This window comes from Eumetopias jubatus, unplaced genomic scaffold, assembly GCF_037043125.1.
Source record: "Eumetopias jubatus isolate StellerSeaLion01/CBP00866 unplaced genomic scaffold, mEumJub1_p1.0 scaffold_9, whole genome shotgun sequence".
Classification (NCBI taxonomy): Eukaryota; Metazoa; Chordata; class Mammalia; order Carnivora; family Otariidae; genus Eumetopias; species Eumetopias jubatus.
The window spans coordinates 112,646,798-112,674,492 of NW_028274815.1; the positions used below are offsets into that span (position 1 = coordinate 112,646,798).

Consider the following 27,695-nt stretch of genomic DNA (forward strand, 5'->3'; position numbering starts at 1 on the left):
ATCTACGTTCCCTTGGTTCCTTCATAACAGAACCCCAATATTACCTGGCAGCCCAGCCAACAGACTGCATTTCCCAGATCCCCATGCAGCTGTGTGGCTATGCAATTAAGTCTTTGCCACCTGACTAAGTAGGTGGGCTTCCTGTAGGAGGCCAACTCAGCTGGAGATATGGTGTGTGTTCTGCTCCCTCCTTCCTGCTGCCTGGATGGTAGCTGGCATATCTGCAGGGCCGACAGCCGTCTTGGGTGGTACAGGGAGTACACAGTGAGTGTGAAAACTCTGAGCAGTGGGAGGATGTCGCATATAATGAATGCCTCATAAAGTATCCTGTAATAAATGGACTCTCCATCAAGGATGTGCCATGGGTCTCATGTGGTTTTGTGCCTGGCCAGAGAAGCCCCGCAGTATCAGCTAAGTCACAGGGACCCTGAAAGAGGGTGTCTCTGGGTAGGTTGAGGGGACTGGAGACATTTTCTCCAGCCACAAAGGAGAGCAACTACACACATGGGGAAGTGGGGCTCTGAACATACATTCTAGGGCTTTCTTCACCTTCATTCTGCCCCAGTCCCGTGGAACCCACGTACCCCCACCCTACAGCCTTCGCTGGGGCTACCTCTCTGCCAGGCAAATGTAATTAGAGGGAGGGGTTTTCCCACCTGGCTTTCCATTCAGCCTTCGAAAGGGTGGCCAGGATGTGGGGCAGAGAGGGAGAGAAGCCCAGTGGGGAGAGACCCCCGACTGCACTGTGAGCCAGACAGGCACCCCAACCACACTAGGGTTTCCCATCTATAAAATGGGGCAATAACACCAGCCCTACTCCCCTCTCAGGGTGCCGAGGGCTTATCCTCCTCTGAGCGAGGAGGCCTGCAGGAGGCAGGGGACAGACAAGCTTGCAATCTGGCTTTGTGGGCTTGTCTCAGTCACCGGAAGCACAAAGCAATGACATAGGTCCTGGCGATCAGGAGGCCTGGCTCACGTGTCTGATGGACTTGGGCTCAATGGTGCAGCCCCCGCACTCAAAGGAGCCTGAGCTTTTTCATTTGTAAACTGTAGATAGGGATTGAAGCTGAAGGATGTGAACCACTTAATGCTGAGCTCTCAAGAACCGCTGGGTCTTCCCCGTCCCTGGTCTGCGTGGGCCTCTGCCATTTTCATTGGCTGCCCTGTGTTCAAACCCCTTTCCCATGTCAGGTGAACCCCTCCACCTAATGGGATGCTTCCAGTAGAGGAGCCCCAATGTACCAGCATGCTTTGCAGTGAGGCTCTCCCAGTCACAAACCCCTCACAGACCTTTGAAGGAATCCATGACCCAAGGAGGCGGGGGCACCCAGCCCCATTCTGGTGGTGCCTACCTCCAGTTTTGGGAGTCATCAGGGACAGAGAGGTCTGCAGGGACTGACCAAGTGTCAGCAGGACAGGTTGCCATGTCAGTTTCCCACGCAGAAGCTGAAGCCAAGAGAACTCCCAGCTGGGTTCTCTGACTCGTAGAGCCCATCGGCTCCCCAGGGGTGTTCAGTAAGTTCCTCTCCTGCTTGCGTAACCCACAGTCAGTTTCTGTTGACTGCAACCACAAACCCTGCTGACTCCCCTCCCCAGGCCCAAATGCTGACCCTCCCTTTCAGGCTATTCTCTGAACCACTAACCTCCCTTTTGGGCTATTCTCTGAACCGCTACCCCAAGTTGCTTGTGTGTTTAGTTGCTTTTTCTGTGCCCTTGGACAAAAAGCAGGGCTTGAGTGACCAGCTTTTGCTAGGAAATTACAAAATTAGACCCAGGCCCAGACGCAGGGTGGTACATTTACGAGAGTACACATTTGCAAGGGGAAAGCAAGGAGTTCTGGGTTCAAATCCCTGTCCTATGACTTACCGCATGTGTGACCTTGGGCCCACAGCATACCTCTGGGCCTCAGTTTCCTTTTCTATTACAACACTGCAGCAGTTGTTTTTTGATATGTTTTGGGGTTTCAGGGAGATCAGGGATGGGAAGCCCCATGATGTGTGCCCCATACCTAGCACATTGTTGGCATTGGATTGAGAAGAAACTGGGTCAAGAAGAAGGACCAAAGCAGTAATGCTCATGTAGTTTATGTCAGAATCGCCTGAGACGTACATCAAATGCAGATCCCCGGGCCCCTCTCCTAAAGTTGGATGTACCAAGGCTGAAGGGTCCCTGGGATCTGTATTTTTTAATATTTTATTTTATTTTTTAAGATTTTTTTTATTTATTTGACAGAGAGACAGCGAGAGAGGGAACACAAGTAGTGGGAGAGGGAGAAGCAGGCTTCCCACGGAGCAGGGAGCCCGATGCGGGGCTCGCCTGAGCCAAAGGCAGACGCTTAATGACTGAGCCACCCAAGTGCCTCTATATTTTTTTAAAGTAATCTTTATACCCAACGTGGGGCTCAAACTCACGACGCCAAGATTAAGAGCTGCCCCCTCCACTGACTGAGCCAGCCAGGTGACCCTCTGATTTGTATTTTTAACATGCATGCCCACTAGAGGTCTGTGCTGCAGATGGCTGGGACCACCACTCTCGGAAAAATATAGGATCCGATGGGGAGCAGAATGGAGGTGGTGAGGGCCCAGATGGCTGGGCCGACACAGTAGTGGGGTGTGGGGTCCCTGACATTAGCTTCACTCTCACTAGAAGCTTCTACAGTAACCATGTCGGGGATAGTCCAACCTGGATTTATGTTCCAGAAAGGATGCAGCTAATTTATGTATGTTTGATCTTTGACCACATTTACAACAATAATGGATACATTTTTTCTCACTTGGATAAGGCAATAATCCAGTAACGTGGATATTGTAAGTCCAAATTTAGTTAGCACTTCCCATGAATCAGGCATTATGCAAGTACTTTTGTCTGTGCTAATAAATACAAAGTGAAATTATTTTCCCAGCTCTCAGGTGGGAAACTGAAGCCCAGAGAGATAAAGTCACTTGCACGAGGCCACACGGCCCAAGTAGGGATTTGAGGGCAGGCAGGCTGGGATTCCACAGCCCATACAAGAAGCGGTGCCCCTTCAAGATATCACCATGGGGTATTGTGAGGGAGTTAGTGGCTGGGGCCTCAGGCAGGTGCTGAGCTCCCAGGAATGGGGCTGAAGTGTTGAGTGGGACCGAGTGGGGGTGTGAGGAGTGTGGGACGTCAGCCGCCCAGATCTCTGACTCACTAGGGCCACTGGCTACTACCTGGAAGATCTCTGACTCAGCTGCTCGGGGATGGCAATGACTCTGAGCCCAGGCAGCTTTGTTCAGTTCATGGCCAAGGCCTGGCCTTATCACTCAGGCTGTGTGGCCTTGGGCAAGGTGCTTCGCTCTCTAAACCTGGGGCCCGCTGGGAAGAATGTGAGATCGGATTATGCCCTGCGCCCAGCATGCAGAGAGAGCTCGGCGAACAGCCCAGCGGTCCTCATACAGTGAGTGGTAGGGGTGCAGCCGTGGCCACCTCACCTGGCTTGCACTGCACCCCCGGGGTCCATGCCGAGTATGAGCACACAACTGGTGCTTCTTTCTGCCTGGCAACCATTCCCCCCTTCTTCCAGAAAGAGTGCTTGTGTTTTCGCTTGAACCAGATGACTTGTGTTTCTGTAACTTGCAGCCAGACGGACTCCATGAGGAAGTCAGAACCCGGCATTTGCTGCATGTGAGCTGTGTCCTGGGCTCTGTCCATGCTTCCTTCATCTTACCCTCAGGACAAGCCTGCAAAGCGGGTACCACGACTCCCACCTGTGGGTGGGGAAACGGAAGCTCAGAGAGGTGTACAACTCGTGCTACGTCACAGACCTAGGCCCCGGATCCGATGCCCCAGAGCAGCCCATCTTTTATTTATTTATTTTTTTTAAAGATTTTATTTATTTGACAGAGAGCACACACAAGCAGGGGGAGTGGGAGAGGGAGAAGCAGGCTTCCCAATGCAGGGCCCAATCCCAGGACCCTGGGATCATGACCTGAGCCAAAGGCAGACACCTAACCGACTGAGCCACCCAGGCGCCCTGAGCAGCCCATCTTTTAAATAAGACTGAGCCACTACGTTTGTAAATGACCCACTTTACTAGGAGGGGCATTCATTCATTAAGCAAGCACGGCATCCTACTGTGGGCCAGACATGGTGCTAGGCCCTAGGGATAAAGACCCTGCAGCCGAGCCCCTGCCCTCAGGGAGTGTCCATTCCAGATGGCACAGAGGTGTCCCCCCACGGGCCAAATCCAGGTGGCAGTAGCTGTCGGCGACATTATCATGAGAGGATCCTGAGCCATCTGTGGGTTCACCAGGAAGCGTGGTAGTGGCTGACTACTCAGGGCCACTGGGGCGCTCCTAGGGAGTTTGAGTGTGCACTGCCTGGTGGACATCTGTGTCTTAAGACTTCTGAAGATTCATATGAACGTAGAACACAGCGGAATATAACCTGGTCCGAGCTCAAGCTCCAATTTTTATTTTGAAAACAGCTGCTGTCCATCTAAAAACTAGGCCTTGTCCTCTTGGAGCTTCAGGTCTAACCAGGAGCCTGACCTACACAGGACAGTCCGATCCGGAAGTCAGAGGCGGGGGAAGCCAGACGGATGGGGATGACCAGGGGGCCTTCCTGGAAGAGGAGCTCAGGGGTCTGGCAGGGGCAAGGGAGGCATTCCAGAAGTAGCGGGCAGGCATGGGGATGGAAGGGTGACCCGGGTGTGAGGTGGGGATAGAGCCTCTGCCTGAAAAGGCAGTAACGGGGGTGGCCCCTTGTCGGGCCTGGAAGCTTAGTCGTGAGCCTTCCGTAGGGAGCCACTGAGGCCTGTGAGCAGGGGCATGCCCACGAAGACCCTCCTGGGTGGCCGGGATGCAGGGGGGAAAGTGAGAGAGGGGAGGTGCCGGAACACCACGGAACGGAAGGAAGCCCCTGCATGTAGATGGGGGCTCGGGGCCCGGACCTTGAGCCCCAGCTCTGTGCTGACATGCCATGTGACCACAGGCAGGTCCCTTACCCTCCTGAGCCTGTCTGCTCCTCCACCTCCTCTCAAAGGCCCTTTCAGACCAAGTGAACTGAGGTGTGTGTGACTGTGTGTGTAGCGGGGGGGGGGGGGGGGGTGTCACGTGGTTCCATTAGCATCGCTATTTTCTACTTTTCTCTGGCCTTGAAGACCTGGCCTAGGATGGGTCTGTCACCCATGGCTTACCTCCTGCTTCAGGCCCGTATGGCTCAGCCCCCCGGTGTATCTATACCTCAGCTTCCAGTGGCATTTGTCTCATGGCCTTGGAGCTGCTTTCCAGCTGTGACTTGAGCACTTAGCAGGGAGGATATGGACCACTGAGATGAGGCGTTGAAAGCACAATTGGTGGCCACTGCCTTCCTCGGCAGTGGCCTAGTTTTTAGACAAGGCCTAGTTTTTAGATGGACAGCAGCTGTTTTCAAAATAAAAATTGGAGCTTGAGCGGACCAGGTTGGTCCTGTGAGGTTTCCTGGGTAGGACTCCTGGGGAGGCTGGTGGTGTCTCCTCCGTGGGGCTGCAGTCAGGATGGGATGCCCAAGGCTGGTGCAGCTCTGCCCGGGCTTGTCACGGGGACCGTGACAGCAACCTGCCTGGCCCGTGAGCAGTCCTGATACTCACCCCGCCCTGGGTGGGTGCCCTGCGTCACTCCTCCTGGGACTGCCTGGCACACAGGTCCCCAGTCCCACCTCAGGCACCAAGTGTGACAGGCACCTCTGCCCAACCAAACCCACGGGACCTAAACGAAATCCCCCTCACCTTTTCTGTTTACTTTTGATTATTTTGGGGGAGAGGTAATACATTCAAAATTTAAGAGGTACCAAAAACTGTACTATAACCAAATCCCCTCCCGGCCCAGAACCACAGCCCCTTATTCCTCTTCCTGGAGACAACCAACCTGAACTTTTTAAAACAAACTTAATTTGCTCCCCCCTTAGAACAACTGTAAGCACTCAAAGCAAAAACTAACTTCAAACCGAACCCAACCCAGCCCCCACCACCATGGAACACACATCCAGACTTTCAGCATTTTATTTATTTTTTTGAGGGGGGGAGGGGCAGAGGGAGAGAGAATCTTGAGGTTGCACGCCCACTGCGGAGCCCAACACGGGGCTCAATCTCATGACCCTGAGATGACAACCTGAGCCAAAATCAAGTAGGACACTTAGCTGACGGAGCCACCCAGGCGCCCCCAGACTTCCAGTGCTTTAGATGTCCTCAGACTTTGCAACACATATCCACTTTCCAAAAAATGAAAGCCAAACAGAAGATCAGAATCACAATATTGATTTTTCAATCTTTTTTTGTTTTAAAGATTTTATTTCTTTATTTGACAGAGAGAGACAGCACAAGAGAGGGAACACAAGCAGGGGGAGTGGGAGAGGGAGAAGCAGGCTCCCCGCTGAGCAGGGAGCCCGATGCAGGACTTGATCCCAGGACCCTGGGATCATGACCTGAGCCAAAGGCAGACTCTTAATGACTGAGCCACCCAGGCGCCCTGATTTTTCAGTATCTTGCCAACGTCTTGGGAAGTTGTCCTCGTGATTTTTCCTTCAACGACATTAATAGCTTTGTGATCTTCCACAAATATGGATTTGTTTAGCCAGACCCCAGAGATGGGCACTGGGGATTTCTAAGTTCCCTATTATGGGCTCTGGGACTTCAATGTCTATTTGTTTACCGTAATAAATTACTAGAAGGGAAATGCTAGGTCACAAGTTATGGCCATTTTTTAAGGCCCTGGATGCCCCTCAAACTGTCCTTAAGTTCAGCAGGACTGGATGTCCAATCCAAATCCTCAAGGTCAAGAAATCTTGGTTCCCACCCCTCTCACCAGCGGCTGCAAGCCCCTAACCCCACCTCCACATCTTGACTAAGGCCTGAGGCCTCCTCTGGGCCCAGTGACTTGCTTTGTTTATACACTCACAGGGCACTTACCTAGGTCCATCCGGGTGAGTCAGCTGACTGGGGAGCGGGCACCACCCTTCCCAGAGCAGGAACCTGGCTGGGACAAGGGCCACCCACTTCCAGACTCTCTCGGCAGTGACTGGCGGAGGACGCTCGGCAGCACCCAGCTGGCAGGTAAGAGCTGGGGCCCACATTACCCGGAATCAGGTTAGTGAGGCTGGGTCTTATGCCGTCTGGCCGGTCCTGACCCTTCTGGGGCCTCCCAGGCAGTTTTCTTTCAAGGTGCCTCCCTCTAGGGGCACAGGGTGAACGGAGGTCTCCTTCTCTGACCCCTGCCCTGGGTCAGGTTTGAGGGCTGAGCGATCTTTATCCAGACATCATGGGGGCCGCAGGCTCCTTGTTACCTCCTGTGGCAGCGCTCAGGAGATGCGGCCCACCCCCTGCTCCTTGAAGGGGACCTTTGGAAGGCCATGCAGAGTGGATTTCCACAGGGAATGGAGAGTATATGCCTCAGTTTCTGTTACGTCTCTGCCCGCAGCGGTTTCCACCCACTACCCTAAGTACACGAGAAAAAAAATCTGCTGGGGAATGTGGCCAGTGGCTTGACCTCTCTCAGAACCGGTTGCCTCGTGTGGACACTGGAAACATCCCACACAGTCGGGAGCGCTGAGCCAATGGAACTAAGGGGGACAGTCTGTGCCCCTGCACACTGCAGAAAATGGAGCTTCAGGCGAAGCTGCTCTGCGGGGGAAGATGCTGGACTGGCTAGTTACGTAGGGGGCGCCGAACTAACGAAAACAATTGTTTTTGTTTTTAAAGAGTTTTTCTTTGTTTTACATTTCCGATTTCCAAACTAATAATTCTCACACCACCATCACCATCACTGCTCCCCGGGGCTCCCTGTGTCCACCCTTGCCCCTCTGGTCTGTTCTCCCAGTGTTAGCCAAAGGGGAGGGGCTGTTAAAATGTAAGCTGGACCATGTCACTCTGCTGCTCAACGTTCTCCAGTAGCTCCCATCTCGGCAGAGTAAATGCCGAATGCTGGCCATGGCCCCCTGGGGACCTGGCCCCCACACATCCTATCCCACCTCCTCACCACTACTCCCCCTCTGAACAAGACTCCAGTCTCATCGGCCAGATGGTCTCTAAACAAGAGGCACCCCCACCTCAGGGCCGCCGCAGTGGCCATGCCCTCAGCCCTGATGCTCTTCTCTACCCCTCTAGGCTTTTACACAAGCCACTTGTCACTCCTGACCCGCAGTGAGGCCCTTCTGGACCTCTCAACACTCTACCCTCCTTCCTGCTTTATCTTTCTCCCGATGACTTCCTACCACCTAACACAGCAAACACACTTCTCTAACCAGCTAGAAAGAAACCCTCACGGACAGACTTTCCTCTTCCTCACTGCCTCAGTACCTAGAACAGCACAGGGGCTTAGGCGCTCAGTAAATGTCCTGAATGAACAGCTAACGATGACTGCAGGCTCTTTAAGTGGTAGGTACTGTGCTAAGTGAGCTCCATATATATCTTCTCTCTTTTTAAGGATCTTTAAATCTTCATGATAACTCTGGGATGCAAGTACTGTTACCCATATCACAAAGGAAGAGATGACACTCAAAAGGGACTTGTCCATGCTTGCTTTCACAAATTAGAGGCAGCAGTCTGAACCCAGTCCTGCCTGCCTACCAAGTTTTGCTCCTACTTTGCCCCTCAGGGGCCTGCATTCGGGAGCATCTGCATTCCCCACAGAAGCTCCCAGCTTTTCTCCAGCAGGCAGTACAGCCCTGAAGAGAAGGGGGTATATGCTGGTGGCCTAGCAACAGCCTCTTCCTTTCTAACTCACCACATCACATCCCTGGGCTAATCTGGCCTTCCAGGAGCTATTCCTCTGACACTCTAACCCACGCTTCCCTCCCGCACACACTGTCTTCTGAAGGATGGATGAGTTGTCCACAGGAACAAGTAGGAGTCCCACAGTTTCAGCTCTTTGGAACAAGGTGTTCCAAAGGAGTGTTCTCATTCCAAAACCCACAGATGGGAGCTGATGACCCCTTTCAGCCCTGCTGATCTCCAAGGACCTGACTGCTGGATTGCTGTGGGTGGTGTTACTGCTTTTATCAAAAAATACAGAGAAGTTCAGAGATGGAAATTCTGTAAAGTGCAGGGGAAAGGAAAATTCCTTTGAGAGAGATGGGTTATTTTCCTTTCACAGGAGCCAATTAATTGCAGGAAGCCAGCACTGAGCTGAGGGAACTCTTTCATTGTCAGATTGTAGGAAGCAACCTTTTAATCTAACTCATTAGGGCAGTGGGGTTTTTTCCTCCCTTTCTAGGCCCAGAGTTTCTCTTCAAAGGACTTTTTTTGGGGCTTTCTCTTCCTTCTGTGTCTTGCTTTCCCATTCCTTTAAGAAAGAGTAACTGGATTCCTGCCCTGTGCCAGACACTGGCCTCAGCACTGGGGAGGGAAACAGGCAAACAAAAACACAGAGGAAATTCAATCCTAGGGAATGCAGAAGACCTGGCTCACAAAAAGTGTATAATAAACATGAGTGGAATGAAGGATGAATAGGTGAATATGAGGTTCTGGGGTCTAGAGAAGGGAGGTCAGCCTAATTCTGTGAGTGTGTGTGAGTGTGGGGATTTGGGGGAAAGCTCAGAATTGGGGGAACAGGAGTTCACCAGATGAATGAGAGGGAGGGAGAAGGCGTGAATGTCATTCAAGACAGAGGGACAGGCACCTGAAAAGGCAGGGAGGCATGAACTAGGAGTGTTGAGTTCTAGTGTCAGCAGGCAGTCTGGAATGAATGAAATGTAGGGTGAGTGTGGAAAAGTGAGGTGTTGACTGCAGATGGTGCCAGGAATCGGGTCAGGGAGATCTGAATGCCAAGCTGAAGTTTAGAGATTTATCCTGAGAGCAAGAGCTGGGCAGGGCTTCAAGAGCAGAAGCTGAGGTTAACTCCTAGATTTCTGGCTCAGACCAGGGGGTGGGCTTGGTAGGGCAGCTGTAGAGGGGCAGCAATGCTAGGAAAAAAGGAGTTCAGTATGAATAACCTGGGAGGTGTTAAAGATCCGGAAGACAGCTGGACTCTTGGGTCCGGGCCTCCCTATCCCTGTAGTAGCACATTCCACACCCACTCTCCTGAACCCTCCTTCCTCCCTTCCTCCCTTCCTTCCAGAAGGCTTTCCTGGTCACCCTAGCCTTTTGTCCTGCACTCCGTAAGCCTAACTGCCTGAATCCCCCATAAAGAGCAGTGGGTCCAATTCTGTTTTGGGAAGTGATCTGCCTGGCCAGGCACAAAACCCCTACTCTGGGTACGGGGCTCAATCATTCAGCTACTCTCGGGTGGGATCCCCGGGTGAACCCGCGTAGAGTGGGGGCGGGGCACTTGCAGCTAAGCACCTGGTCAGAAGTCGGGGCCAGACAAAAAGAAAACAAACAAACAAACAAACAAAAACAAAACCTAGTGGGAGGGTCAGTGATGTCACAATGGGTAGGAACTGAAAGCGCTTCGCAAAGCTTACCGGGCGAAAGGGCTTCTATTCCAGCAACAGGCATTGGGGAGCGCAGGCGTGTCTATACCCTCCTTCCCTCCCACGGCTGCCTTAGAAACAGAATCTTATCAGCCAGCAGGGAGCGGATCACCCGTACCCTCCCTCCTCTGGAAGCCGTAAATGGTCTTCTAGGGTCGGGGGCGTGGGGGGATACTCGCCGCTTTAAAGCTCGATTTGTTCCGCGCGGCCTCCAGTCCAGTAAAGAGGGGACAAGGGGCCCGATCGAGCCTTCCCATCCCTTACTCTGCTGCTTTACCTGACTTCTTTTTGTGGGTGACAGCGCCAGCCAGGGGCACCTGGAGAAAGCGAGAGGCCTGGTGGAGTCTAGCAATCCAGCCAGCTACCAACCCGCCCGACGAGAAGGTCGCCATGTTTCACCCTGCTGCCGCGGGGCAACCTGGGAACCATCCGCAGCAGCGCGCAGGCCTGGGTGGGTGGGACGCATGCGTTTTAGACGCCGCAGCGCGCCCTAGCGGCCTGGCGGGGACTCTGCGCAGGTGCTGTAGCCCGGAGCGACCGGGAGACGTCACTTCCGGCCGAGTTCCGAGCGTAGGGTGTGTCGGAGTGGGAGTAGTTTGGCGATTTTTGAGCGGTGCGACAGGAAGGGAAACTGAGTCCTGGGGTGAAGAACAGGCTCTACGACCCGTGGGGCATTCCGCGGTCCCCGCATTCATGGACTTTGTGCCTGGTTGCGCAAAGCGAGAAAACAGACTGAGGGAGGAGGCGGGTTCGTCCCGAACGTTGGTTCCGGGTGGGTGAACCAACATGATGCCCTGTCGTTATTATACAGGCAAAACACGGGCAAGGAAAGTAATTTATAGTAGAAGAATATGCCTTTCACTTTGCAAAAGCTGAAAGAGGATTACACCAGATCGTGTTTGTACCTAACTCAAACCGAGTAAGTTTGGATTTAAGAGAAGACGGTATTCAACTGAATTTTGCCACAGTTTGTATTTGACGTCTCCAATCAAAGGCTAAGTATTTGTGTACAGGTGTGGAATTAGTACGACAGCCACAGTGCAGGCACAGATGGGCGTGTTCTGGTGACTCACCTGTGGTGAGAAGGATTGGCACTGATTTTCCAAAATGGTGAACAAAACAAAGTATAACCTCCCTTGATTAACCTGATATATGCGTGTTTGGATAACATATTGCATATTAAAACCAGGAAGTACTGTATTTGTATATGAAACAGGTTACAAGCAGGCTTTATGCCCACGTGAAGGTTTGGGAGGACAGTTTGTTGTGGTGAACGTTCTGCGTGTTCCAAGAAGTACAGATATCTGTTCGCTGCTTCCTAAATGTTAGTAATGTCCCCTCAGTCTTATGACACCCAGAAATGTCCGCAGAAATTTCCAGTCTGTTCTTGGAAAACTACTGTTTATTCAAATAACAATTTTTGCCACCGTGCACGTTTGCCGTTGCTGTGGTGGGGAGGTGTACTGTGTGGTCAACGGGATACGGCCCCTGCCTGCCCTTGTGAGGCGGGGTCCGGGGTGAGAAAATACCCAGATGTCAATCATGTAATATGATAAATAGCTTGACAGTAGAGAGCACAAGTCAGGGTTAGGAACACAAGAAGACCCAACCAACTAGCAGGGGGTCCTACAGCCTGAAAAAGGCAACCCAAGAAATAGATTTTGAGCTAAACCTTCAAAGAGCACCACGCAGGGAAGGGTGGTGTACCAAGCAGATGGCCCAGGATGACTAAAATAGGTCCAGGGTCCCTCGTGCACGGTAGATACTCATGCTATGAGTGGATAGACAGGTGATTGAATGAGGCACGGCCTATTTGCTGGCTGGGAGCCATTCCCCACTAGACCATACATGTTAAAAGGCAGGGGAATACCTGTTTCCTCACTCCGCCCAGAGCCCGAAACTGAGTTGGGACTCACCGAAGGTGGAGGTGGTGAAGGTCCCAGATACAGAGGAAGTGTTGTGTGGTCCTGGCCTGGGAGTGATTTCTAGGAAGTGGATCTCTGGTTCTGCTCTCCCAGGGGGCAGCCACTAAAAATATAACTGCTGTGCTGCTTCAGTGTTAGAAAAAGCAGGGCAGGGGTGGCCTCTCATTTTCACATAAGCTCTTCATGCATGATCCCGGTAACAGGGCTTGTTCTTGGTGAATGGTACCTGCTGAGGACTGTCCCAAGAGAAAAATCTCCCAGAGTGTGTGCACAGTGGGGGAGGCCACAGGCAAAGGGGTTTATTACCCCAGCTGGTCTAAAGGAGGTCAGAACCAGTCTTCCTCTCCTCCATGGGACAATCTCTGTCCTCTTTGGATGATCATTTCTGCCGCAAAGACCAGACTAGGGCAAGGATCTGGAGCTGCCTGCCTCCAGGGCCAAGCAGGGGATGTAAATCGCTGGCCAGGTACTTTGGGAACCAAGAAAGCACAGGCGGCCTCATCTAAGAGGCTGGCTGCAACTCAGCCTGGACTGGGTGTTGCTGTGCATGACTCCTGGTGTTGCATTGCCAAATATTTTGACTTTTTTAAGTACAAATTAGAAGAGAAGAATTTTTTTTATTCCCAGACTTTAAAATGTTGACACTAATTCAAATTTGAAAAAATAAGAAACAAGACTGAGAGGTGAATGAAATACATTCGGGGCCTCTGGTGCTCGTTTCCATCCTAGGAAGGTGGGAGGCTATCACAGCAGGGGTACACAATAAAGGGGTGCCTGGAGTGGTCACAGGGAACTGAGTGGGCTGCGCCAGGGGTGATGGGACTTCAGCCCTGCCCAGGTCCAGATCCTCTGGGCATCTCCCCTGAGTGACCCACAGGTGCTAAGGTCATCCTCATCCATCATTTCTCCTTCTCCTTCCTCTGCACCTGCTGCCTTCACACCCCTCCCCCACCACATACACACCATTCCTTCTAACTTGCCATCAAATCCCTTCTCTCTCACATCCCACCCGTAACCCCCAAGCTGTGTGCAGACCGCCATCATCTTCCGGCCCCTCCGCAGGTGACACAAAATCCTCCAATGGTTCTTGCCTCCTCTTGTGTTCTCCAGATGGCAGGCAGTAGGCCCTTCTGCATGAGCCTGGGATGTCTTACCCCTGCTTAGAGCCCCCTGGTGGCTCCCCACTGCTCTCAGTATCTAGCCCACATTCCCTAAAGTGGGCCACACAGACCTCTGATTCCTCCAGAGATTGGAACTGGTGGCTCGCAGGCCAGATGCAAACAGGTTTAATTTGACCTTGCAGAGTACTTCATACATTCAAACTAGTGGCCTAAATGCAAAACCTAAGACACATTTTTTAAAATTTTTTATTGTTATGTTAATCACCATATATTACATCATTTGTTTTTGATGTAGTGTTCCATGATTCATTGTTTGTGCATAACACCCAGTGCTCCATGCAGAACGTGCCCTCTTTAATACCCATCACCAGGCTAACCCATCCCCCTACCCTCCTCCCCTCCAGAACCCTCAGTTTGTTTTTCAGAGTCCATCATCTCTCATGGTTCGTCTCCCCCTCTGACTTACTCCCCTTCATTCTTCCTCTTCTGCTATCTTCTACTTTTTCTTTTTTCTGAAAATATGTTGCATTATTTGTTTCAGAAGTACAGATCTGTGATTCAATTGTCTTGCACAATTCACAGCGCTCACCATAGCACATACCCTCCCCACTGTTTATCACCCAGCCACCCCATCCCTCCCGCCCCCAACCACTCCAGTAACACTCAGTTTGTTCCTAAGATTAAGAATTCCTCATATCAGTGAGATAATATGACACATGTCTTTCTCTGATTGACTTATTTCACTCAGCATAACACCCTCCAGTTCCATCCAAGTCCTTGAAAATGGCAAGATCTCATTCCTTTTGATGGCTGCATAATATTCCATTGTGTATATATACCACATCTTCTTTATCCATTCATCTGTCAATGGACATCTTGGCTCTTTCCACAGTTTGGCTGTTGTGGACATTGCTGCTATAAACATTGGGGTGCACGTACCCCTTCGGGTCCCTCCATTTGTATCTTTAGGGTAAATACCCAGTAGTGCAATTGCTGGATCGAATGGGAGCTCTAATTGCAACTGTTTGAGGAACCTCCATACTGTTTTCCAGAGTGGTTGCACCAGCTTGCATTCCCACCAACAGTGTAGGAGGGTTCCCCTTTCTCCACATCCCCGCCAACATCTGTCATTCCCTGACTTGTTAATTTTAGCCATTCTGACGGGTGTGAGGTGGTATCTCATTGAGGTTTGGGTTTGGATTTCCCTGATGCCGAGCGATGTTGAGCACTTTTTCATGTGTCTGTTGGCCATTTGGATGTCTTCTTTGGAGAAATGTCTGTTCATGTCTTCTGCCCGTTTCTTGATTGGATTATTTGTTCTTTGGGTGTTGAGTTTGATAAGTTCTTTTTTTTTTTTTTTTTAAAGATTTTATTTATTTATTTGACAGAGAGAGACAGCGAGAGCAGGAACACAAGCAGGGGGAGTGGGAGAGGGAGAAGCAGGCTTCCCGCTGAGCAGGGAGCCCGACGTGGGGCTCGATCCCAGGACCCTGGGATCATGACCTGAGCCGAAGGCAGATGCTTAACGACTGAGCCACCCAGGCGCCTGAGTTTGATAAGTTCTTTATAGATTTTGGATACTAGCCCTTTATCTGATATGTCATTTGCAAATATTTTCTCCCATTCTGTCGGTTGTCTTTTGGTTTTGTGGACTGTTTCTTTTGCTGTGCAAAAGCTTTTTATCTTGATGGAATCCCAATAGTTCATTTTTGCCCTGGCTTCCCGTGCCTTTGGCGATGTTTCTAGGAAGAAGTTGCTGCGGCTGAGGTCGAAGAGGTCGCTACCTGTGCTCTCCTTTAGGATTTTGATGGACTCCTGTCTCACGTTTAGGTCTTTCAACCATTTGGAGTCTATTTTTGTGTGTGGTGTAAGGAAATGGTCCAGTTTCATTCTTCTGCAGGTGGCTGTCCAATTTTCCCAACACCATTTGTTGAAGAGACTGTCTTTTTTCCATTGGACATTCTTTCCTGCTTTGTCAAAGATGAGTTGACCGTAGAGTTGAGGGTCCATTTCTGGGCTCTCGATTCTGTTCCATTGATCTATGTGTCTGTTTTTGTGCCAGGACCATACTGTCTTGATGATGACAGCTTTGTAATAGAGCTGGAAGTCCAGAATTGTGATGCCGCCAGCTTTGCTTTTCTTTTTCAATATTCCTCTGGCTATTCGGGGTCTCTTCTGGTTCCATACAAATTTTAGGATTATTTGTTCCCTTTCTTTGAAAAAGGTGGATGGTATTTTGATGGGGATTGCATTGAATGTGTAGATTGCTCTAGGTAGCATTGACATCTTCACAATGTTGGTTCTCCCAATCCATGAGCATGGAACGTTTTTCCATTTCTTTGTGTCTTCTTCAATTTCTTTCATGAGTATTTTATAGTTTTCTGAGTACAGATCCTTTGCCTCTTTGGTTAAATTTATTCCTAGGTATCTTATGGTTTTGGGTGCAATTGTGAATGGGATCGACTCCTTGATTTGTCTCTCTTCTGTCTTGTTGTTGGTGTATAGGAATGCCACTGATTTCTGTGCATTGATTTTATAGCCTGCTACTTGACTGGATTCCTGTATGAGTTCTAGCAGTTTTGGGGTGGAGTCTTTTGGGTTTTCCACATACAGTATCATATCATCTGCAAAGAGTGAGAGTTTGACTTCCTCTTTGCCAATTTGGATGCCTTTGATTTCTTTTTGTTGTCTGATTGCTGTGGCTAGGACTTCTAATACTATGTTGAATAGCAGTGGTGAGAGTGGACATCCCTGCCGCATTCCTGACCTTAGGGGAAAAGCTCTCAGCTTTTCCCCATTGAGAATGATATTTGTTGTAGGTTTTTCGTAGATGGCTTTTATGATATTGAGGTATGTATCCTCTATCCCTATACTCTGAAGGGTTTTGATCAAGAAAGGATGCTGTACTTTGTCAAATGCTTTTTCTGCATCTATTGAGAGGATCATATGATTCTTGTTCTTTCTTTTGTTAATGTATTGTATCACATTGATTGATTTGCGGATGTTGAACCAGCCTTGCAGCCCAGGGATAAATCCCACTTGGTCGTGGTGAATAATCCTTTTAATGTACTGTTGGATCCTATTGGCTAGTATTTTGGTGAGAATTTTTGCATCCATGTTCATCAAGGATATTGGTCTGTAATTCTCCTTTTTGATGGGATCTTTGTCTGGTTTTGGGATCAAGGTAATGCTGGCCTCATAAAATGAGTTCGGAAGTTTTCCTTCCATTTCTATTTTTTGGAACAGTTTCAGGAGAATAGGTATTAATTCTTCTTTAAATGTCTGATAGAATTCCCCTGGGAAGCCATCTGGCCCTGGGCTTTTGTTTCTTGGGAGATTTTTGATGACTGCTTCAATTGCCTTAGTGGTTATAGGTCTGTTCAGGTTTTCTATTTCTTCCTGGTTCAATTTTGGTAGTTGATACATCTCTAGGAATGCACCCATTTCTTCCAGGTTATCTAATTTGCTGGCAGAGAGTTGCTCATAATATGTTCTTAGAATTGTTTGTATTTCTTTGGTGTTGGTTGTGATCTCTCCTCTTTCATTCATGATTTTGTTGATTTGGGTCATTTCTCTTTTCTTTTTGATCAGTCTGGCCAGGGGTTTATCAATCTTGTTAATTCTTTCAAAGAACCAGCTCCTAGTTTCATTGATCTGTTCTACTGTTAAACCTAAGACACATTTAATAAGATCAGAACTTTACAAGGAGAAGAGTGGAAGCCTAGGCTAAGATCAAGGCTGGAAATGGGTGGTATACAGTAGGAGCTCAAATACCCAGAGGTGAACAGGGGTGTGAGGGGTTGGGGAGAGATTCTAAATGCCCTGCTGCCTTTCTGTTGTAATTAAAATCCCACCTACTTAACACTGGACGGAATTCTGTGTAGTTGGGGGATGATGCTGTACACACCCCTAACAATACGTTCCTGATTTCTTTCTCATCCTGAGAGTCCTGAGTGGCACACATGAACGGGAGGTAGACATCCATGCTTCCTCTCACCCCTCACCCCTCCTCACCCTCTGTGCCTGTAGGGTGTTCCAAGGAGCAGCTATGTCCACCCTATACCCATCCCTGGAGGACCTGAAGATGGACCAAGCCATTCAGGTAAGCCGCTAGGCATGTGTTAGCCTAGGCCACCTCGAAGGGCCTTTGTGATTGCCCCAGGGTAAGTAAGGGAGGCTTGTCTTGGAAGGTGCTGGGTGTTGGATCCCTGGGCATGCAGGTCACTACTGCAGGACCTGCTAGTGGACAGGTGTCCAGAGGTTAAGGCAGTGGAGTTACAGCAGGAATGGAAAAGCCCAAACAGCAGACAGGCCTCTCTTGTGCCTCCTAGCACTTCTATCCCAGTTCAGGTAAACTCCACTGTAGACAGGCTTCCAGAGTAAACCCCATGGGCATGGCCTTTGGCCTGCTCATCCGCAGAAGCCCCCTTTTCCTTCCATTCATCTGTGGTTCCAGTGGGTTTTGAGAATTTGGGACTTCTCCACTGAGAATTTCACTGGGAGGTGGGCCTCAATGTTCTGGCTGCCTCAGGTAGTAAGCAGGTCATGACGTTTGGCGGGTTGCAGGCTACGGGGAGAACCTTCCCCAGAAACACGGACATGTGCAGAGGACACATTTACACACCTCCAAGGTTCATGGATACCCCACCTTAGGCCCGCCAGCATAACTAATGCCCTGATCCCCAGGGAGCCCCAGGCTCCAAGGGTTCTGGGGGTCCTGGCGGTCCTGGCCACAGCTGACCAGTGCTCCTCACCTCTCCCAGGCCCAGGCCAGAGCTGCACCCAGAATGCCTGCCCTGCCAGTCTCCCAGTCTTCAGGTGAGTGAGCCAGTCAGGGTGGGGTGCTCCTGACTGACAGTGACCTCTTGTGGCCGCTTCCAGCACAGCCTCTTTCCTGCCCCTGTGCTGTGGGCTTCCTGAACATTTTATCCCCACCAGAGCTCTTTGACGGGGACCCCGAGGAAACTGTGGCTTAGTGAGAGCATTAACTCCCTGATTTGGGGCTACCTTCTGTGGCTGAGTGAGGAGACCAAGGTGTTTGTGGTGGCCCCTTGAGTTGTTGGTGGCAGTCTTGATTCAGGTCGTGTGGCAGCTAACTTGACCTCAGGCCCACTCTTTCCCTGCAGTTTCCTGGGAGCTGCCCTGGGGTCAGATGCCTGCCTCCTACAGCCCCTGCAGCTCCTGCAGCCCCTGTGTCCCAGGCTGCTCCTGGGGAGACCCCTGCCCCTCAGCCCTTCTGAGGAGAGAACCCACATCACCAGCGAGTGTTCCCTTGCATTCTCGGGGATAAACAACATCCCCAGGCCCTGTTTCTTAATACAAATGAGTGACCACGGGAGCCAGGCAGGTGTGGCCAAGTTCACGCCCCTGAGTAACACCTTTCCTCTTCCTTCCATTCCCTTCCCGTCAGTTTTGTACCCAAGCCTGGCAGAATTGGAAAATTATATGGGTCTTTCCCTCTCCAGCCAAGAAGTCCAGCAGAACCTGCTTCAGATTCCAGAAGGTGCTAGTGTAGGTATTTGTCTCTTGCCTACTGTGGGCACAGAATGTGCCAACTCTCCCTCCTTCTTGGTCTTGCCATTCGAACAGACTGGAATCTCCTCTTCCTTGGCAGGCCTGGGCTCTGTTTCTTCATGGCACTTTTCATTCTGAGCCATTGTTAAAAGTGCTGTGGGGTTTCCTGCAGACCTGGACACTGGAGGACCATTGCCTGCCCTTGGACCCCTGGCTTCAGGCTGCTGGATGAGAAGGGAAGGCATTAAACCCAGCCTGAGCCTGGAGGCTTCTTTTTTTTTTTTGACTATTTTATTTTTTTATTATGTTATGTTAATCACCATACATTACATCATTAGTTTTTGATGTAGTGTTCCATGATTCATTGTTTGTGCATAACACCCAGTGCTCCATGCAGAGCGTGCCCTCTTTAATACCCACCACCAGGCTAACCCATCCCCCCACCCCCCTCCCCTCTAGAACCCTCAGTTTGTTTCTCAGAGTCCATCGTCTCTCATGGTTCCTCTCCCCCTACGACTTACTCCCCTTCATTCTTCCCCTCCTGCTATCTTCTTCTTTTTCTTTTTTTTTTTTTTAACATATAATGTATTATGTGTTTCAGAGGTACAGGTCTGTGATTCAACAGTCTTGCACAATTCACAGCGCTCACCATAGCACATACCCTACCCAATGTCTATCACCCAGCCACCCCATCCCTCCCACCCCCCACCACTCCAGTAACACTCAGTTTGTTTCCTGAGATTAAGAATTCCTCATATCAGTGAGGTCATATGATACTTGTCTTTCTCTGATTGACTTATTTTGCTCAGCATAACACCCTCCAGTTCCATCCACGTCTTTGCAAATGGCAAGATTTTATTCCTTTTGATGGCTGCATAATATTCCGTTGTGTGTGTGTGTGTGTGTGTGTGTGTGTGTGTGTGTGTGTGTGTGTGTGTATGACATCTTCTTTATCCATTCATTTGCTGATGGACATCTTGAGCCTGGAGGCCTCTAATGAAGGAGTTGCCTGTGCCTTGAGAGCTTTGCATGGATGGCAGAGCCGAGACAGGGAGCAGCTTGTCACCCAGCTCTGGTCCCCAGATGAAGCGGCAATGCTTGCTTGATTCCTGTTTTCCATGGTTTTGGGGAGCAAGGGAAATCATGACACAGAAATGTTCCATCCTCAAAATATTTTCATTTAGAGACCAGTCCCCACTCAAACCCCCCGCCAGTGGGCTCCAGCATCCCTGTGGGCCGTTGGTCGGGGGCTTGTCTGCCATCCTGTCCCCACGTGGGTGAAAATTGGTGGCAGGGCCCAGCTGCAGGTCTTGCTGAGGCTGCAGGGTCTTGTGAAGTGAGGGGGCTGAGGATGAGAACTGCCTTAGCCACTGGCAAATGAGGGTCTCACAGGAGAAAGTTGGCCAGGATGGGGATGCGTGGGGCCCTGGGGTGCTGTTCCACATTGCCCCCCGCCATAGTCATGCTGTGAAATACAAACAAGAAGCCAAGAAAGGCATGTGGTATGTACCTCACTTGTAAGCCCTTGACTGAATTCCTCTTTGTTCCAATAGTGAGGACATGAGTGCATTTCACCTCAACATTGATAAAAATATGACAGATGAATTCATTTTTATAATTAAAAATTTTTATGTTTAGCTTTTTATTTTTAAATGATCATAGATTGCTGGGAAGTCCCAAAGATAGTACAGAGAAGGGTACAGAAGATTGTACCCTCCACCCAGTTTTCCCAGTTGTTCTATGGGCGGTGGCTGCATAACTGTAGGGTAAGGAAAGCAAGCATTTTGCCTTGGTCCGGTGAGCGTCTGTAGTTCCGTGTCACTTTGTCACCTGTATAGATAGACCCATGTAGGTACCAGTGTAACCAAGGCACGGACGAGTTCATCACCACAGAGGTCTCCCTCAGGCTGGCCCTTCGCCATCATGCCCACCCTCTCCCCCTGACCTTCCCTAACCCCCTGGCCACCACTAGTCTGTTTTCTGCCTTGATAATTTTGTTTCAGAATGTTATCTACGTGTTTTCAGATTGGCTTTTTCCACTCAGCATAATGCCCTTGAAATTTTTCCAGGTTGTTCACTCTATTAATAGCTCGTCCCATTTTATTTATTTATTTGTTTGTTTGTTTTTATTTCATTTTATTTTAATTCCACTATAGTTAACCTACAGTGTTGTATCAGTTCAGGACAATATAGTGATTCAGCAGTTCTATACATCACCTGGTGCTCATCGCAACAAGTGCATGCTTGATCCCCACCCCATTACCCCCACCTCCCCTCCCCCCCCCAGTTCATGCCGTTGTGTTGCTGTGCAGTATTCCACGGTACGGATGTACCGAGGTTTGTTCAACCCACTGAGGGTCGTTTTCGTTGTTTCCCATTTGGGGCTATTACAGACTAAGTTATTATGGATATTTGTGCACAGTTTTTTGTACAGACATAAGTTTTCATTTCTCTGGGATAAATGTCCAGGAGTGCAGTTGCTAGGTTGTATGATAAATGCATGTTTAAATTTTTAAAAGATACTGCCAAACTATTTTAAGAGTGGCTCTACCATTTTATTTTCCTGCCGGCAACACGTGCCGCTCCAGTTTCTTCCCATCTTCACCAGCTTCTCACTAATGTTAGCCGTCATGATAAGTGTGTAGTCATGTCTCTTCACAGTCTCAGTTTGCATTTCCCCACTGGCTAGTGATGTTCAGTGTCTTGTCATGTGCTATTTACCAGCTGTAAATTCTTTTCAGTAAAATGCTCTTCATATGTTTTGTTCATTTTCTCAATGGATAGTTTGTTTTTTTAAGTCAAGTTTTGAGAGTTCTTTATGCTAGAGTCCTTTGTCAGGTCTTTTATAAAAATTTTCTCCCAAGTGTAGCTTCTTTTTTCAACTTATTAAAAGGATCTCTGGCAGAGCAAAAGTTTTTAATTTTGAAGAGGTTCCAATTTATGGATCTTTTTTCTTTTTCTTTTTTTTCTATTTTTTGTGGATCAGGCTTGGCTGGCCTGTCTGAAGACATTTACACCAAGCCCGAAATCCTGAAGGTTTTCTCCCTTATTTTTATCTAAAACCTATGTTTTACATTTTTAAAAAAGATTGTATTTATTTATTTATTTGAGAGAGAGAGCGTGCGCAGGCAGGGGGAGGAGCCTAGGGAGAGGGAGATAATTTCCAGCTGTGAGCGCAGAGCCCATTGTGGGGCTCGATCCCAGGACCCTAAGATCATGACATGAGCTGAAACCAAGAGTCAGATGCTTAACTGACTGAGCCACCTAGGCGCCCCATGTTTTACATTTAAATTTATGATGAAATTTGAGTTAATTTTTGTATAAGGTGTGAAACTTAGGTCAAAGTTCATATTTTTGTCTATGGTTGTTCAACTGCTCCTTTCGCCTTTGTTGAAAAGACTATTTCTCGTCCATCGAACTGCTCTGGCACCTCTGTTAAAAAGCAGTTGGCCCTACTTATGTGAGGCTATTTTTCAAGTCTTTGTCCTGTTTCATTGATCCATGTGTCTGTCTCTCCACTGTTACCAAACTGTAGCTAAATAATAAGTCTTGACATTTGGTGGAGTGATTCCTCCTGCTTTATTCTTTTTGTCAAAATAGGTTTAGCTACCCTACTTCCTTTGTCTTTTCATATAGAGTTTAGTTTAACCTTGCCTATATCTACAAAACATCTTGTAAAGATTTTGATAGAAATTGCATTAAATCTTTATATCAATTTGGGGACAATTGACAGCTTTACTATGTTCTTCTAATCCATGAATAGAAAATACCTTTCCATTTTTTTAAAAAAAGATTTTATTTATTTATTTGACAAAGAGAGACACAGCGAGAGAGGGAACACAAGTAGGGGAAGTGGGAGAGGGAGAAGCAGGCTTCCCGCTGAGCAGGGAGCCCGATGTGGGACTCGATCCCAGGACCCTGGGATCATGACCTGAGCCGAAGGCAGACGTGTAACGACTGCCAGGCGCCCCTCTTTCCATTTATTTAGATCTCCTTTGATACCTTTTTATCAGTCATTTTTTGTTTTTGTTTTCAGTATATAATTCCTACATATGTTTTGTTAGCTCTACTCCTATTTCTTATTTTTGAGTGATGATAGTTGGTAGTGTACTTTTAATTTCAGTTTCCAGGTGCATGTTGTTCATGTATAAAAAGTACAGTTGATTTTTGTGTGTTGATCCTGTATCCTGTGACCTTGCTGAACTCCCTTATAGTTTTAGGAGTTTATTTGTAGATTCCTGGGAATTTCCTAGTAGATCATCATATCATTGGCAAATATTTCTTTTCCAGTCTGTATGCCTCTTCTTTTCTCTTCTCCCCTCCCCTCCCCTCCCCTCCCCTCTCCTCTTTTCTTGCCTTATTGCTCTGGCTAGTTATTCCAGTACCATATTTAATAGTAGTGGTGAGAGTGACATCCTAACTTGTTCTGGGCTTTAGGGGCAAAGCATTCATTTTTATACTTTTTGCTTACATTCTTTTCAAGACAAAAATTAAATCAAGTCCTTTCCCCCCCTAATTGCTCCCTATTTGCTGCAAAATTTTATTTTTAGTTGGATTTCAAAGGGTCTTCTCCTGATACCAATGTGCCTTGCAAAATGAGGGTCCCTTTTCTGTATACCCATACTCTCTCTTGTCTCTCCTCATACTCTTAGCTGTTTTTCAGGGACGTAGACTTTGATGCCCCCCCAGTGGCTTCAGGGAGCCATGTCCCCTAGCAGCCCCTGCAGAGAAGAGTGTGGTCTGTGGATGGGATAGGGCCCAGGGACCACTGCATCCTTCTTTCTTCATCCTTACGAGGCCCCAGGGGCCAGCTGACCCCACCCTGGTGTCTGCAGATGGTGGGCTCTGGCTCCTCGCCGGGCCAGCTGGTGGCACCACTGTCTGGGAACAGCCTTGGCACACGGCGTGCGGAGATCAAGCCTGGGGTGCGTGAGATCCACCTGTGCAAGGATGAGCATGGCAAGACTGGGCTGCAGCTAAAGGCCATTGACCAGGTAGGGCTGGGGGCTGGGCAGGAGAGTAGGGGGCATTTCCCACACACATCTCCCACCAGCCTGGGAGGTGGCAGTGCAGGCCCTGTCCACAGTAAGGAAGGTGCGGAGCAGGCAGGTGAGCCAAGGCCTACCCCATCTCAAGCCCAGGCTCTTCCTCTCAATCTCCCTCCCCCAGGTCCTCAGGGCTGGTGCTGGGTTCCAGCAATAGGGACCATCCACTTACCCTTCCCGGGCTCCAACTACTCAGAGCCTCCCTTTCCCCCTCCCCTCCATCAGAGGGATCTGGCTTCCAGGCAGCTGTCTGTAGACAGTGGAAGCCAGGGGCGCCAATGCCATTGTAAGAAGCCAGGCAGTCTAGAGGCTGGGGGTGCAGCCTCCAGCCAGGGTTGAAAGCCTGACTCAGCTGCCCCCGGCTATGTGGCCTGGAGTGTTTCCTCCCCAGGAAAATGGGGTAACCGCTGTCCTGCCCACACAGAGCTATAGCTCCTAGATGATCAGGAGCACAGCCACAGGAGGGACCTGGGCTCAGAGTGGGCTGTGGAGCTGATGGCAGGGCCCTTCCTTCTCCAGGGGCTCTTCGTGCAGCTGGTGAAGGCCAACAGCCCTGCGTCTCTCGTGGGGCTGCGCTTCGGGGATCAGATCCTGCAGATTGACGGGCGTGACTGTGCCGGGTGGAGCACGGACAGAGCCCACCGGGTGCTGAAGAGAGCATCGGTGGAGAAGATCGTCATGGTCGCTCGGGACAGGTGGGTAGCCAGGCCCCCAGAGCCTCCCTGTCTGGCCCCAGCCACGTCCCAGGCCCAGCTCACTGTCTTTCCCCGCCAGGCCCTTCCAGCGGACCGTCACCATGCACAAGGACAGCATGGGCCACATTGGCTTTGTCATCAAGAAGGGGAAGGTTATCTCTGTGGTCAAAGGGAGTTCTGCGGCCCGCAACGGGCTCCTCACCAACCACGCCGTGTGTGAGGTGAACGGGCAGAACGTCATCGGGCTGAAGGTAGGCCAGCGGCTGTGCCCTGGCCCCAGGGGCTGCAGCGGCTGAGAGCTGGCTGGGTGGACAGAAGGTTCATGTCTGCGGGCGAGCTACTGTCCCCACCCAAGCCTCAGGTCCCTCATCCTCCAGTTGCTGTGGGGGCGCAATAAGATGAGGTAGGTAGAGCTCTGAGCACAGTGCCAAAGCCCATGGTAAGTGCTCAGTAAATATGAGCTACTGTCACCAACGTGTGGAAGCCAGACGAGAGGCAAGGAGGGGGTGAGGGTGGGCGGCAGGACAGAGCGCCAGGGGAGGGGCAGCTGACTGCGTGGACGCCTCCCTCCTCAGCACGGCGCTTCTGTCTGCATGGTGGCTCACAGTCCATAATGGAGTATTTTAGAAAATTCCTGCTCAGAAACACACTTCTGACCTCTGTTCATCTTCTGAGGGGGTGTGTGTGTGTGTGTGTGTGTGTGGCGTTTTATTTTTAAAAAGCAAGAGAGAACAAGGGGCCCAGGGTCTAGTGGACGCTGACCAAGGGGTGGGTGCTTTCAGGCACCAGGGATGATGAGTCATGTGGCTTTTGGTCCCTGAACAGGTGAAAGTGGTTTGATCCTGACTTGCTGCCGCCAGGACTGAGAACAGGGCTCCCCTGACCGACGCGGCCTGGTCAGTGGCATCTCGAAGCCAGCACAGGCTTCGAAGCCACTTCTCCACCCCTCTTGAGGGCCATCACCAGGCCATTCCTGCCCCGTATCTGCTTCCCGTGCTCAGCAGTCTCCCCACCTTCGTTGGAAGCTTGCTCTGGGGGCTCATGAGCATTGTGATCAGGAAGTTCTTCCTGATGGGTGTCTAAGGTCCCTCCCACGGTGTTTCTCCCCCGAGCCAGGGCTCAGGCATGACCAGCCAAAGGGAGCCCTTTATCCCTAAACAGTTGACTCCGCCAGTACGGATTCTGAGTCACTGTCTCTCTCTGGATACTAGCAAATCCACTCCTTTCAAAGCATTCCAGTTCTTTGATCTTAACTCTTCCAGAGAGCAGTTGTGCTACAATGTGCTGCAGATTCTCTCTTCCTCCCCGAAGGCTCGGGGCCTCGTGATGAACTTGTCCGTTATCCTGGCAAACCGTGGTGCTCCGAGGCTCTGAGGACAGGGGCTCTCCCTTTCCTGAATGGCCCCGCGTAGCTGTGCTTTTTGAGATGGTCTGTCTCCTGAAAGCGGACCCGTTTCCACCCTGCGGCTGTCACTAGGCCCATCTAGCATGTCTTTGCCGCTTGTCCTGCAACAACTGAGTGCTTAAGCAGGTTAGATATACGTGACCAGTCCTAGTCTCTGAGTAAGGGCCAGAAGCTCTTGTGTGGCCATGCCTCAGAGTTTGGTCTATTTGGCCCAGTTTGCGTAGAGCCTTGACCTTTCTTGTTCTCCCCCTGGTCTGAGTGGCGTCCACAGACCTTCCTTTCTTTACTGGGCAGCAAGGTGTAAGAGGAAGAGGGCCCAGGAGGGCCCTGCTGGGCTGGCGGCCAGCAGGAGCACAGTGGGTGGGTGGCTGCACCTGATGGCCCCCACTGCATGGTAATTTTCCCTGTGCTTTGGGGCCAGAGCCTGAGGGTGACTGACTCCCACAGACAGGCCTTCAGGGGTAGGGTGGGGAGGGGCGTGCTCGCTTTTACTGCAGAGATCCTCAGGTCAGGGGACTTATGCTCTTGCTCAAGCAAGGCTGCACCCGGGTTTCTGCCTGAGACCCCCACCTGATGGCAGCAGGGTCCTCTAGCAGGGGGCCGTGCTGAGCGCCCCCCCCCCCCCGCAAAGGTGCCTCAGAGTCGCCCCTGGCCCCAGGGTGACCCCTCACTCACCTCCTCTCCAGGACAAAGAAGTCACAGAGATTCTGGCCATGGCCGGGAACGTTGTCACCTTGACCGTCATCCCCACTGTGATCTACGAGCACATGGTCAAAAAGTAAGGCTGCCCCTCTCCTGCCTTCCCCCTCACCTCCCCGCCTCCCACCACACCAGCCTCCTCCCTCCCCTGCCCTCCCTTCCCAGGGCCCAGTGGCTGGTGGCTCCCAGTGGGGGCCCTGAAAGTCTTAGAAGTGGACATGAAGGCCCCCTGGGGCTGTGCCGGCTGGTAGGGAGGAGAACCTTTTGCCAGTTTTGGCGACTGTCCTGGTTCCTGTATCTAGGTTGTCCTCGACCCTGCTCCACCACGCCATGGACCACTCGATCCCAGATGTATGAAGCCAGAGGAGGGCCGCTCAGCCGGCCCACTCTCCCACCCTCCTGCAGGAAAGGGCAGAGTCATCGGAGGACAGGTGTGGGGGGAGGCCGGCTGCCTGGGGCGGGGCTGTCCTGAGGGGCGCACGCAGACCTCCTCGGAGCCTCAGACTCGGAGATGCGCTAGGGCCCACAGGCAGTGACTCTCTGTGTGGTTGAAATGGGTTGAAATGCGGGGCACGTAGGCAAGCCGGCCAAATGCTTCTTAAAGTTGCAGCTGGGTCCCTTGCAAGATTTTTGCTGCCTCTACCAGAAAAACAGTTTCACGTTTTGAGAGAACATGACCTCGTTCTTTGTGAGAATTTTTTCTTTTCCCCTTGCGGGCTGTGTGTCACAAACTGTACATAGTTACAATCCTTCACTTCTTTTGAATAAAGATTTGCTTTTAAATACAAGCCCTTCTTCAAAAGTAATTGAAAATTCCAGAATCCTTGGTCCCATGACATGCCAGGCCTGGTTTTCTTCTAAGCAGTGGTGACACATGGTCT

The 27,695-nt window shown here is 50.5% G+C and overlaps 1 protein-coding gene across 3 annotated transcripts; it reads left to right on the plus strand.

Moving 5' to 3' along the window:
- Nucleotides 1–6,904: 6,904 nt before the first annotated feature.
- SDCBP2 (syndecan binding protein 2) lies at nucleotides 6,905–27,602 on the plus strand. 3 transcript variants are annotated; one of them, XM_028118855.2, is made up of 9 exons: nucleotides 6,905–7,054; nucleotides 17,486–17,558; nucleotides 18,220–18,274; nucleotides 18,867–18,967; nucleotides 23,806–23,964; nucleotides 24,535–24,710; nucleotides 24,790–24,961; nucleotides 26,802–26,893; nucleotides 27,117–27,602. In XM_028118855.2, the coding sequence occupies exons 2-9, from the start codon at nucleotides 17,505–17,507 to the stop codon at nucleotides 27,169–27,171; spliced, it is 864 nt and encodes a 287-aa protein (XP_027974656.1). In that variant the 5' UTR covers nucleotides 6,905–7,054; nucleotides 17,486–17,504; the 3' UTR covers nucleotides 27,172–27,602. The 3 variants fall into 3 exon arrangements, with proteins under 3 accessions (XP_027974656.1, XP_027974655.1, XP_027974654.1); XM_028118854.2 differs by lacking the exon at nucleotides 6,905–7,054 and adding an exon at nucleotides 10,435–10,861; XM_028118853.2 differs by lacking the exon at nucleotides 6,905–7,054 and adding an exon at nucleotides 10,964–11,329.
- The last annotated feature ends 93 nt before the right edge of the window (nucleotides 27,603–27,695 follow it).